At 44.6% G+C, this 14,165-nt stretch overlaps 1 protein-coding gene across 1 annotated transcript in view; it reads right to left on the minus strand.

Annotated features, from left to right (window-relative positions):
* DDX47 (DEAD-box helicase 47) overlaps positions 1–13,296 on the minus strand; it is a 72,464-nt gene extending 59,168 nt beyond the window's left edge. The window contains exons 1-5 of the mRNA XM_053721404.1: positions 13,162–13,296; positions 7,288–7,381; positions 6,386–6,574; positions 3,459–3,530; positions 3,003–3,121 (exon numbers count right to left, since the gene is read on the minus strand). Coding sequence (XP_053577379.1) covers positions 3,003–3,121; positions 3,459–3,530; positions 6,386–6,574; positions 7,288–7,381; positions 13,162–13,236 — 549 coding nt within the window. The 5' untranslated portion in view covers positions 13,237–13,296. The remainder of the gene's footprint in view (positions 1–3,002; positions 3,122–3,458; positions 3,531–6,385; positions 6,575–7,287; positions 7,382–13,161) is intronic.
* Positions 13,297–14,165: the final 869 nt, after the last annotated feature.

The following is a 14,165-nucleotide window of genomic DNA, read 5'->3' on the forward strand; positions in this document are numbered from 1 at the left end:
TTGTAGCGATGTTAGGGACAGCAGGTTAGGGGTTAATAATATTTAACTAGTGTTTAAGATGCAGGAGTGCGGCGGTTTAGGGGTTTATGTGCTCATTATAGTGGCGGCGATGTCCGGAGCGGCAGATTAGGGGTTAATCATTTTATTTTAGTGTTTGCGATGCAGGAGGGCCTCGGTTTAAGGGTTAATAAGTATTTTATGGGTGTTAGTGTACTTTTTAGCACTTTAGTTATGAGTTTTATGTTACGGCTTTGTAACATAAAAGCCATAACTACTGACTTTCAGTTTACGGTATGGATCTTGACGGTATAGGCTGTACCGCTCACTTTTTGGCCGGACAGGCAAACTCGTAATACCGGCGCTATGGAAGTCCCATTGAAAAAGGACTTTTTGAAAGCTGCTGTAGTTATGTTGCGGCCAAAAAAAGTGCGCGGTACAGATATACCTGCAAGACTCATAATACCAGCGGTAGTGAAAAAGAGCCATAACGCTGCTTTTTCACTCATACCGCAAAACTCGAAATCTAGCCGATAGGTATAATCTTAATGCTATAGTAAACTATATGGTGATAACGTTGGGCTCATAAGCTGTGTTTCCAGAGTATATCTCATAGGATTAAGGTCTAAAAAGCATATTTGTATATGATACTTGAATATTTTTTACCAATTACTCTTAGTCAGCTATCTATTGTCAGTTAGTATACGCTATTACATGTTCATGTTATAACTTTAAGAGACGAAAATTATTACTAAGTAATTAATGGGCTATTTAAGGATGACCCCGAATATTGTGCCATTGTCTATGATTAAGGCACCTACAGCCGAAATGCGTAAGACTGGTAGAGTGCTGTTGGTCTCTGTTTTATACTGTTTTTAAATACCTTGTCTTCCTGTGCTTGGATATAATAAAATCGATGGCTTTGAGGTTCGCTGGTTCTTTTGGATTGTTTGTGAGATTTTGTAATAAACCTGCAACATAATTCTCTAAACGCCTAGATAGCAGTGTCCTGTGATAATAGGCAATGCATTCATTACACTAGGGCTAAGTAGTAAAAATAAACTACTGAAATTTAAAGGGATATTCCAGCCAAAATTGGAAACCCCATGGATGCATTTCGGTATTGAACAGAAGCAATTTTGTAATATACAGTACATGCATTAGCAAAAAAGCTTATTAAACACAGCACGTGTTAAGAGAGCCTAAGGTGATTGTACCATCTGGTAATGACTCAGTTTGTTAATTGCTGGCATGATACAAGCCCCACTGGCGCTCTGAGCAGCTGCAGTATTACAAATGCTGGTGCACTGAGAATATGTAGCGATGCTTCACGTGCAGAGAAAAATGCTAACACTAGAACAGTGATAGCTTTTACTAGAAGCATTTTTGCTAATACATTTATATTGTAAATATGTTTCTATTCAAAGATGTCATTCATCTACGTGCATTTACATTTTTACTGGAATGTCCCTTTAAGTATGCAGAAAAAAATTGTATAGTTTAACCACATTACAAATCGTAAGAAAAATTGTTCTCCGAAAATTGTGCACACTAGAAATCATTATAAAACTACACTGCACAGGCAAAATGTATTTATAATCCGAAATTAAAAAAATATTGTTTTCCGTATTGTAAAATGAGTTTCCTCGCGCTGAACAGGGGCATTCCGTGGGACTAGCTGCAGGATCTGGCGTATTCTGTAAATACGTCCCTCCTGCAGAACTTGCAGTTTTACTGAAACAGGACAGGAATGTGTCTAAATACGCCAAACACTTCTTAAATAAAACACGTATATGACAATAGAGCCCATGTTAAGATACTATTACGGAAATCAGATTTGCATAGGCTGCAGGTTTTAAGTGATGAAGTGCGTCACCTGCTCACGTAGCAATACCCAGCGAGCTCCTTTACTTTGTAGGACAGGGACAGTTTTTTTTTATTCCCTGAGAGACTTGTGTCAGTGAGGTTTTTCCATGTCTGAGCAAGAGAATGTTAGATACTCTAGCCCTTATAGAGGAGGAGGGCAGAAAGAAACAGATTTAGAGGGAGGGTGCAGAGAGAAACTAGACTTGTGCATTTGTATCCAGACAAATATTGCCTAATCTGTTCTTTTTGCAAAAGAACCGAATGAACGAACAGCAGCCTGCACGAATTTACAAATTTAATTTAAGAATTACAAATTAATGTATTAACTAAATTTGTTATACATCCATTGGTTACCCTTTTAATAAAAAAAAAAAAAAAAAAAAATGGCTACACAGCCCTACGCTATTAACCCCTAAACCGCCACAAACCCCATTGCAAAAACCCACTACACTAATAACCCCTAAATTACCACAACCCTCGCCCAATAACTCCTAAACTATATTAACCTATAAACCGTCACAATCCCCATAACAATATAAACACCTTTACTATTAACTCCTAAACCACCACAACCCATAATGCAATAAACCCCCTACGCTATTTGTCCCCTTACATAAGACCCCTAAGTTAACAATAAAAAAAAAAACACACAACCCAACAACATAAAAAGCCCTATAGTTAAACCCTTAAGCCCAAATGACGTATATACACAGAAACAACATGCGGTATGAAGCCCATCATACCGCCGCCGCGAAATGCGTGTCACTGTCTATAACAATCAACTGCTTGCGCCAGCGGGAGGTGTGGGACCCTAAGCTACAGAAAAAGGTTGGAAGGGTGAGTGAGGAATGGGGACGTTGCACTACAGAAATAAAATAAAAACTAATGAATACATTTGAAAAATACAAATATCACTGCAAACTTGATTGTGGAAGGTTAGGGGTTAAGTAGTGAAGGCATTTTATTGCGATGGGGGTTGTGGCGGCTTAGGCTTTAGGAGTTAATACATTGTGGTGAGAGAGATCAAGCGAGAAAGAGAGACTGACTTAGAGGGAGGGGGCAGAGAACACATGCACACATGGACTACAACCAATATGACAGAATAAAACACACAGAGATTCTTCCTCTGTTAACGTTACCTCTGTCTCAAAGTCCATATTAAGAATGCGATCAGCTTCATCCATCACCAGGTATTTAAGGGCGCGCAAGCTGAATCCCTTGGTATTTTCTAGATGGTCAATGAGGCGCCCAGGAGTAGCTAATAAAGACAAGATCTACATGAAGAAAACTTCCTAGAAGGAAAATAATCAGATTTTGGGGATATGGATCGATTCTGCAAGACCCTAGGAGATGCCATAAGTCATAAGATTTAAAAGTTTTTGGCAACTGCTAATGTTACTCACTGGGGAGACAGCCATGTTACTCTATCAAACATATTGTGCAGACTGGCTCCATCTTGCAGACGTTTTTATCTCCCTCTACCCAATGTCTATACACAAAGGTCATAGCAAACTTGAGAGAAACAAGTGCTAAAGGATCACTGAATATTTAGCGCAACTGTTAGCAAAAAGTCATAAAGTACACACATTACTTACCAATGACCACATGAGGCTTCTTCGCCAAGGCCAGAGCTTGAGACATCATATCGATTCCACCCACAATAACAGCTGATGGAGAAATGGACACACTTACTATTAAACCTGTGCTCACCAAAAACTCTGTATTCACAGCATAGAAGCCTCCTTTTTGTACAGACACTATTATAGAGATGCATATTCACCTGCACTGATGCTGAATGCTATCCACGTACCCTTAGGTGACACCTCTATGAAACCACCACTGATTCTACTTTACTACTGTACCCATCTGTCACCATCACTGATTCTACATCACTACTGTACCCATCTGTGCCACCTCCACTGATGCTATGTGTCACTATTGTACCCATATGTGCCACCTCCCCTGATGCTATGTGTCACTATTGTACCCATATGCGCCACCTCCCCTGATGCTATGTGTCACTATTGTACCCATATGCGCCACCTCCCCTGATGCTGCGTGTCACTATTGTACCCATATGTGCCACCTCCCCTGATGCTATGTGTCACTATTGTACCAATATGTGCCACCTCCCCTGATGCTATGTGTCACTATTGTACCAATATGTGCCACCTCCCCTGATGCTATGTGTCACTATTGTACCAATATGTGCCACCTCCCCTGATGCTATGTGTCACTATTGTACCAATATGTGCCACCTCCCCTGATGCTATGTGTCACTATTGTACCAATATGTGCCACCTCCCCTGATGCTATCTGTCACTATTGTACCCATATGTGCCACCTCCACTGATGCTATGTGTCACTATTGTACCCATATGTGCCACCTCCCCTGATGCTATGTGTCACTATTATACCCATATGTGCCACCTCCCCTGATGTTATGTGTCACTATTGTACCCATATGTGCCACCTCCCCTGATGCTGTGTGTCAATATTATACCCATATGTGCCACCTCCACTGATGCTATATGTCACTACTGTACCCATATGTGCCACCTCCCCTGATGCTATGTGTCACTATTGTAGCCATATGTGCCACTTCCACTGATGCTATGTGTCACTCTTGTACCCATATGCGCCATCTCCCCTGATGCTGCGTGTCACTATTGTACCCATATGTGCCACCTGCCCTGATACTATGTGTCACTCTTGTACCCATATGTGCCACCTCCCCTGATGCTGCATGTCTCTAATGTACCAATATGTGCCACCTCCCCTGATGCCATGTGTCACTATTGTACCCATATGTGCCACCTCCCCATATGCTATGTGTCACTATTGTACCCATATGTGCCACCTCCCCTGATGCTATGTGTCACTATTGTACTCATATGTATATTGTACTCAGCAGTCTCGGATGTTAAAGGGATACTAAACCTAATTTTTTTTGTTTATGATAATAGAAGTAAATTAGAAAGTTGCTTAAAATTGCTCTATCCGAATCATGAAATAAAAAATGTGGGTTTAGTGTCCCTTTAAGTTACAGCTGAGAGTTCTTGAGCTCCAGGCATCTGCCAACATATGGAACGGTCGGTGCTCCGGTTCCATATGAGGGCAGATGCCATATCGTTACAGACGGTGACACTGTGTGTGTCACCATCTGTAAAGATCATTTGCTGGTGGAAGGTGTGGGAGGGAATCCGGGAGGCCCTACACTGCAGGAAGAAAATAAAGGAAGAGGGAGGGAAGGGGCACTACGCTACAGAAAAATGGGGGTGGGGGATCCCTAACAAAGGATCGCGGGAGGTGGGGGAAAATTTAAAAATGATATAAAAAGGGTTTATAGGTACTGGAAGACAGCTGCCATTAACTAATATGGAGGACAATAGTTAGAGGGGGAGGGTTAGAGAGCTGTTTAGGAGGGATCAGGGAGGTTGGAGGGGAAGGGGGGATCCAACACTGCAAAAAAAAAAAAAAAAAAAAAAAAAACACCTTACATTTTCATATTGGCAGACTGTCTGCCAGTACCTAAAATGTGGGTGACCAGTTGGGAGGGCAAGGAAGGGAAGAGAGCTGTTTGGGAGGGATCAGGGGGTGGGAAGTGTCAGGTGGGAGGGTAGTCTCTACACTAAAGCTAAACTTAACCTTACAAGCTACCTGATTAACCCCTTCACTGCTGGGAATAATAGAAGTGTGGTGCACAGCGGCATTTAGTGGCCTAATTACCAAAAAGCAATGGCAAAGTCATATGTGCCTGCTATTTCTGAACAAAGGGGATCCCAGAGACGCTTTTACAACCATTTGTGCCATGATTGCACAAGCGGTATGTAAATAATTTCAGTAAGAAAACTAAAGTTTGTGAAAAAGTTAACAATTTTTTTTAAATTGATCACATTTGGCGGTGAAATGGTGGCATGAAATATAACAAAATGGGCCTAGATCAATATCTTGGGTTGTCTACTTAAAATAGATAGATAAGATAGGATAGATAGTTTTGACAGGTACACAAAATAAAAAAGGCTCTATTTCTCTATAAATGGAGTGAAAGCAAAAATGCTAAAAATTGTCCGGTATTTTGGGCAAGTTCTTCTCTGAAAGTCCCGGTAGTGGAGGGGTTAATGACCAACAATGTACCCTGTACGGTCATTTTTCTATATTGGGGTTTAATAGCGTGACTCTCACCACTTTCAGCAAGACCTGCGCTATTACAGGGCAAAACACCCCATAAAGAGAAAGCCCGTACAGGATATGTTCAGGTCGTTAAAGGGTTAAGAACAAATTTTTGTGTATCAGTCACAGAGTCTGACTCACTTGCCCTAAAGCAGGAAACTCAAAATATGACCTGTTAGTGGTACTTAAGAGACTTTTCTATATCACAAATTCTCTGCTATCGTGCCAAGTAACTACTACAAAGCAAAACACAGAGAAGACGCTATCTAATAAAATGTCACATTAACCATGACCACCTTTGTCGGATAGAACAGTATTACTAGCAATCCATTGCAGAGCAGACACTCACCACTTTTAACACCAATGGATGAGCCTAGAGCTTCAAACTGCTCTGAGATCTGAAACGCTAACTCTCTGGTGGGTGTGAGGACCAAAGCATAAAGGCGCTGAGGATTCTCCAGAAGCGTCTGCAGGATTGGCAAGGCAAAGGCGCCAGTCTTCCCCGACCCAGTCTCAGCCAAACCGATTATATCGCGACCTACAACGGCAGAAGGTAGAGAGATTACAGAGGTCCCATGACACTGTGACAGTCACACAAGGGTTTTGTATGCACTAATGGTAAGTAGGGTACATGCCCTTATGGTTAAAACAAACATCTGCCCAAGGACAGAACCCTGTCACCCTACACTTCAGTTCCTCTGACGTTACCAGGTACCGATAATGTGTTAATGTGTGCCAGATCAGGTAGGCACACTGTAAAATAAAACTAGCCATAGTAATGGTTTTATTTATTTATAAGAACAGATGTAACCTTATATAAAATATTCACTTAGTGAGATCACAGAACCCTACAGCTAACGGGATATTACAAGGTCATGTACAAATTCTTTACAGGACACCACCATTATACCCCAAATGAAGAAATATTGTGAATATTTTGCCATCTACAGAAATTAAAGAATATAATAAACATGATGACAGCTCAGAGAAAAGCCGAAACTTTAGCTGCACCAGTCAACCCCCTGAAAACACCTCCCACAGAGCTGCCAGGCTGCACAACGGAGAATTAGAAAACAAAAATAGAGGGGAAAGGGGAACAGCTAAAATGACACACAGTAGTTATCAACAGCACTGGCAACTGATTACACCCTCAAAGAACAGCTGCTCTAATCTGTACCCCTGTATTTAGCAGCATTACTGGCATCTATTTATCACACTGCTCCCATGTGGTGAACACTGAATACTCCTCACCATTTAAGGCCACTGGGATTGCTTCTATCTGGATTTTCGTTGGCTGTTTCCATCCCAGCTGCTCACAAGCTTCACACAAAACATCAGTCACCCCCTAAAGAAGGAACATAAACAAAACCATTAAACAAATGTGACATGTGGGAACACTAATAACAATCTCTACTGAATGATGGGGATATATTTATTTATACAGTAAATAGGTGAAATGTACCTAAATCCTCACTGCCCATTACATGGACATAAAATCATCTCTCTCCCTGTGTAATCAGATCCTCTGCAACTGATCTCTCTCCCCCTGTGTAATCAGATCATATGCAACTGATCTCTCCCCCACCTAGTGTAATCAGATCATCTGCAACTGATCTCTCCCCCACCCAGTGTAATCAGATCATCTGCAACTGATCTCTCTCTCCCTCCCCCTGTGTAATCAGATCATCTGCAACTGATCTCTCCCCCACCCAGTGTAATTAAATCATCTGCAACTGATCTCTCTCTCTCTCTCCCCCTGTGTAATCAGATCATCTGCAACTGATCTCTCCCCCACCCAGTGTAATTAAATCATCTGCAACTGATCTCTCTCTCTCTCTCCCCCTGTGTAATCAGATCATCTGCAACTGATCTCTCTCTCCCTGTGCAATCAGATCATCTGCAACTGATCTCTCTCCCTGTGCAATCAGATCATCTGCAACTGATCTCTCTCCCTGTGCAATCAGATCATCTGCAACTGATCTCTCCCCCACCCAGTGTAATTAAATCATCTGCAACTGATCTCTCTCTCTCTCTCCCCCTGTGTAATCAGATCATCTGCAACTGATCTCTCTCTCCCTGTGCAATCAGATCATCTGCAACTGATCTCTCTCTCCCTGTGCAATCAGATCATCTGCAACTGATCTCTCTCCCTGTGCAATCAGATCATCTGCAACTGATCTCTCTCCCTGTGCAATCAGATCATCTGCAACTGATCTCTCTCCCTGTGCAATCAGATCATCTGCAACTGATCTCTCTCCCTGTGCAATCAGATCATCTGCAACTGATCTCTCTCCCTGTGCAATCAGATCATCTGCAACTGATCTCTCTCCCTGTGCAATCAGATCATCTGCAACTGATCTCTCTCCCTGTGCAATCAGATCATCTGCAACTGATCTCTCTCCCTGTGCAATCAGATCATCTGCAACTGATCTCTCTCCCTGTGCAATCAGATCATCTGCAACTGATCTCTCTCCCTGTGCAATCAGATCATCTGCAACTGATCTCTCTCCCTGTGCAATCAGATCATCTGCAACTGATCTCTCTCCCTGTGCAATCAGATCATCTGCAACTGATCTCTCTCCCTGTGCAATCAGATCATCTGCAACTGATCTCTCTCCCTGTGCAATCAGATCATCTGCAACTGATCTCTCTCCCTGTGCAATCAGATCATCTGCAACTGATCTCTCTCCCTGTGCAATCAGATCATCTGCAACTGATCTCTCTCCCTGTGCAATCAGATCATCTGCAACTGATCTCTCTCCCTGTGCAATCAGATCATCTGCAACTGATCTCTCTCCCTGTGCAATCAGATCATCTGCAACTGATCTCTCTCCCTGTGCAATCAGATCATCTGCAACTGATCTCTCTCCCTGTGCAATCAGATCATCTGCAACTGATCTCTCTCCCTGTGCAATCAGATCATCTGCAACTGATCTCTCTCTCTCCCCCCAGTGTAATCAGATCATCTGTAACTGATCTCTCTCTCTCTCCCCCCAGTGTAATCAGATCTGTAACTGATCTCTCTCCCCCCAGTGTAATCAGATCATCTGCAACTGATCTCTCCCTCTCCCCCCCAGTGTAATCAGATCTGTAACTGATCTCTCTCTCCCTGTGTAATCGGATCATCTGCAACTGATCTCTCTCCCTGCGCAATCGGATCATCTGCAACTGATCTCTCTCCCTGCGCAATCGGATCATCTTCAACTGATCTCTCTCCCTGTGCAATCGGATCATCTTCAACTGATCTCTCTCCCTGTGCAATCAGATCATCTGCAACTGATCTCTCTCCCTGTGCAATCAGATCATCTGCAACTGATCTCTCTCCCTGTGCAATCAGATCATCTGCAACTGATCTCTCTCCCTGTGCAATCAGATCATCTGCAACTGATCTCTCTCCCTGTGCAATCAGATCATCTGCAACTGATCTCTCTCCCTGTGCAATCAGATCATCTGCAACTGATCTCTCTCCCTGTGCAATCAGATCATCTGCAACTGATCTCTCTCCCTGTGCAATCAGATCATCTGCAACTGATCTCTCTCCCTGTGCAATCAGATCATCTGCAACTGATCTCTCTCTCTCCCCCCAGTGTAATCAGATCTGTAACTGATCTCTCTCCCCCCAGTGTAATCAGATCATCTGCAACTGATCTCTCCCTCTCCCCCCAGTGTAATCAGATCATCTGCAACTGATCTCTCCCTCTCCCCCCAGTGTAATCAGATCTGTAACTGATCTCTCTCTCTCCCTGTGTAATCAGATCATCTGCAACTGATCTCTCTCTCCCTGTGTAATCAGATCATCTGCAACTGATCTCTCTCTCCCTGTGTAATCAGATCATCTGCAACTGATCTCTCTCTCCCTGTGTAATCAGATCATCTGCAACTGATCTCTCTCTCCCTGTGTAATCAGATCATCTGCAACTGATCTCTCTCTCCCTGTGTAATCAGATCATCTGCAACTGATCTCTCTCTCCCCCAGTGTAATCAGATCATCTGCAACTGATCTCTCTCTCCCCCAGTGTAATCAGATCATCTGCAACTGATCTCTCTCTCCCCCAGTGTAATCAGATCATCTGCAACTGATCTCTCTCTCCCCCAGTGTAATCAGATCATCTGCAACTGATCTCTCTCTCCCCCAGTGTAATCAGATCATCTGCAACTGATCTCTCCCCCAGTGTAATCAGATCATCTGCAACTGATCTCTCCCCCAGTGTAATCAGATCATCTGCAACTGATCTCTCCCCCAGTGTAATCAGATCATCTGCAACTGATCTCTCCCCCAGTGTAATCAGATCATCTGCAACTGATCTCTCCCCCTGTGTAATCAGATCATCTGCAACTGGTTTTTCTCTCTCCCACCAGTGTAATCAATCATCTGCAACTGATCTCTCTCTCCCCCCATTGTAATCAGATCATCTGTAACTGATCTCTCTCCCACCAGTGTAATCAGATGATTTGTAACTGATCTCTCTCTCCCCCTGTGTAATCAGATCATCTGCAACTGATCTCTCCCCCTGTGCAATCAGATCATCTGCAACTGATCTCTCTCTCCTCCTGTGTAATCAGATCATCTGCAACTGATCTCTCTCTCTCACCCAGTGTATCACACCCTGTCTGCATCTCTCTCTCTTTCTAATCTCTCTCCCTGTGTATTAGATGAGCCCTGGGCATGCCCAGTGTATGTCCCGTTGGGTCACTAGCTCAGGAGCCCTGTGTATGTCCCGTTGGGTCACTAGCCCTGTGTATGTCCCGTTGGGTCACTAGCCCTGTGTATGTCCCGTTGGGTCACTAGCCCTGTGTATGTCCCGTTGGGTCACTAGCCCTGTGTATGTCCCGTTGGGTCACTAGCCCAGGAGCCCTGTGTATGTCCCGTTGAGTCACTAGCCCTGTGTATGTCCCGTTGGCTCACTAGACCTGTGTATGTCCCGTTGGCTCACTAGACCTGTGTATGTCCCGTTGGCTCACTAGACCTGTGTATGTCCCGTTGGCTCACTAGACCTGTGTATGTCCCGTTGGCTCACTAGACCTGTGTATGTCCCGTTGGCTCACTAGACCTGTGTATGTCCCGTTGGCTCACTAGACCTGTGTATGTCCCGTTGGCTCACTAGACCTGTGTATGTCCCGTTGGCTCACTAGACCTGTGTATGTCCCGTTGGCTCACTAGACCTGTGTATGTCCCGTTGGCTCACTAGACCTGTGTATGTCCCGTTGGGTCACTAGACCTGTGTATGTCCCGTTGGGTCACTAGACCTGTGTATGTCCCGTTGGGTCACTAGACCTGTGTATGTCCCGTTGGGTCACTAGACCTGTGTATGTCCCGTTGGGTCACTAGACCTGTGTATGTCCCGTTGGGTCACTAGACCTGTGTATGTCCCGTTGGGTCACTAGACCTGTGTATGTCCCGTTGGGTCACTAGACCTGTGTATGTCCCGTTGGGTCACTAGACCTGTGTATGTCCCGTTGGGTCACTAGACCTGTGTATGTCCCGTTGGGTCACTAGACCTGTGTATGTCCCGTTGGGTCACTAGACCTGTGTATGTCCCGTTGGGTCACTAGCCCAGGAGCCCTGTGTATGTCCAGTTGGGTCACGATCCCTGTGTAGGCCCGAGTCCTGTGTAGGTCCCGTTGGGTCACGAGCCCTGTGTAGGTCCCGGGTCACTAGCCCTGTGTAGGTCCCGTTGAGTCACTAGCTCTGTGTAGGTCCCGTTGAGTCACTAGCTCTGTGTAGGTCCCGTTGAGTCACTAGCCCTGTGTAGGTCCCGTTGGGTCACTAGACCGGTGTAGGTCCCGTTGGGTCACTAGACCGGTGTAACTGATCTCTCCCCCATGTAATCAGATCATCTGCAACTGGTTTTTCTCTCTCCCACCAGTGTAATCAGATCATCTGTAACTGATCTCTCTCCTCCCCCAGTGTAATCAGATCATCTGCAACTGATATCTCCCCCTGTGTAATCAGATCATCTGCAACTGGTTTTTCTCTCTCCCACCAGTGTAATCAGATCATCTGCAACTGATCTCTCTCTCCCCCCATTGTAATCAGATCATCTGTAACTGATCTCTCTCCCACCAGTGTAATCAGATGATTTGTAACTGATCTCTCTCTCCCCCTGTGTAATCAGATCATCTGCAACTGATCTCTCCCCCTGTGCAATCAGATCATCTGCAACTGATCTCTCTCTCCTCCTGTGTAATCAGATCATCTGCAACTGATCTCTCTCTCTCACCCAGTGTATCACACCCTGTCTGCGTCTCTCTCTCTCTCTCTCTTTCTAATCTCTCTCCCTGTGTATCAGATGAGCCCTGGGCATGCCCAGTGTATGTCCCGTTGGGTCACTAGCTCAGGAGCCCTGTGTATGTCCCGTTGGGTCACTAGCCCTGTGTATGTCCCGTTGGGTCACTAGCCCTGTGTATGTCCCGTTGGGTCACTAGCCCTGTGTATGTCCCGTTGGGTCACTAGCCCTGTGTATGTCCCGTTGGGTCACTAGCCCTGTGTATGTCCCGTTGGGTCACTAGCCCTGTGTATGTCCCGCTGGGTCACTAGCCCTGTGTATGTCCCGCTGGGTCACTAGCCCTGTGTATTTCCCGTTGGGTCACTAGCCCAGGAGCCCTGTGTATGTCCCGTTGAGTCACTAGCCCTGTGTATGTCCAGTTGGCTCACTAGCCCTGTGTATGTCCAGTTGGCTCACTAGCCCTGTGTATGTCCAGTTGGCTCACTAGCCCTGTGTATGTCCAGTTGGCTCACTAGCCCTGTGTATGTCCAGTTGGCTCACTAGCCCTGTGTATGTCCCGTTGGGTCACTAGACCTGTGTATGTCCCGTTGGGTCACTAGCCCTGTGTATGTCCCGTTGGGTCACTAGCCCAGGAACCCTGTGTATGTCCAGTTGGGTCACGATCCCTGTGTAGGCCCCGTTGGGTCACGAGTCCTGTGTAGGTCCCGGGTCACGAGCCCTGTGTAGGTCCCGGGTCACTAGCCCTGTGTAGGTCCCGTTGAGTCACTAGCTCTGTGTAGGTCCCGTTGAGTCACTAGCCCTGTGTAGGTCCCGTTGGGTCACTAGACCGGTGTAGGTCCCGTTAGCTAATTAGCTCGGTTTTTGTTTCCATCTGTATATAACAGGATCTCAAACTAACCAAATCCCGAAACGTTTTTTCCTCTTGTGTTTCAGCCTCCGGTTCACACTCGTGTTTAACTTCGGGCGCCGCCATGATGAGGGAAAGCTTTGCCTGACGTCATGAATTGCGTGTTAACTGAGCATGCTGGGAGATGTAGTAAAGTAACAGAGTATTAGCAAATAGAAATGTACGGGTATGGCCTGTTTGTATAACTTGCATAAAGTGCACGAGCGCTCCGTGCAACCGCGCTAACACAGTGCTTGCGCAGACAGATGATACTGCGTGCAATACCCATAGGTGATGATGCTGAAGTTAGCTCCTTATTCGGCCAGCTTCTTATTCGAATGCTGAAGTTAGCTACTTATTCGGCCAGCTTCTTATTCGGCCAGCTTCTTATTCGAAGATTCAAGTTAGCTTACTATTCACCCAGCATCCTATTCTAGTTAGCTTCTTATTAATGAAATAAATTATTTATTAAACAACAATTAGCAAAGTTAATATGATATCAATCATTAAATTTGGCACCAAAGGTGGCACCATAATTTTCATTCATTTCAATAGGGAAATTCTGAATAAGATACCAAGCTTTTAATCTTGGCTCACTCACATTTTACTTGTTTTATACTAATTGGGCATCCCTCTGTAGAAAAAGAATCAATCTAGCCTGAGCCATATTATATTGATCATGTAATATGGCACCAAACCTGGTACCCTAATTTCAATGCATTTCAATGGGAGATTTTGAATAAGCAACCAAGCATTTACTCTATGAAAACCATCTTGGCTCACTCACATTTGGCTTGTTTTATACTAATTGGGCATCCCTCTATATAAAAAGAATCAATCTAGCCTGTGCCAAATGATATTGATCATGTAATATGGCACCAAACCTGGTACCCTAATTCCAATGCATTTCAATGGGCAATTCTGAATAAGTAACTAAGCTTTTAATCTATGAAAACCATCTTGGCTCACTCACATTTGGCTTTTTTAATGCTAATTGGACATCTCTCTATCTAAAA

The sequence above is a fragment of the Bombina bombina genome, chromosome 7 (assembly GCF_027579735.1).
Source record: "Bombina bombina isolate aBomBom1 chromosome 7, aBomBom1.pri, whole genome shotgun sequence".
NCBI classification, from domain to species: domain Eukaryota; kingdom Metazoa; phylum Chordata; class Amphibia; order Anura; family Bombinatoridae; genus Bombina; species Bombina bombina.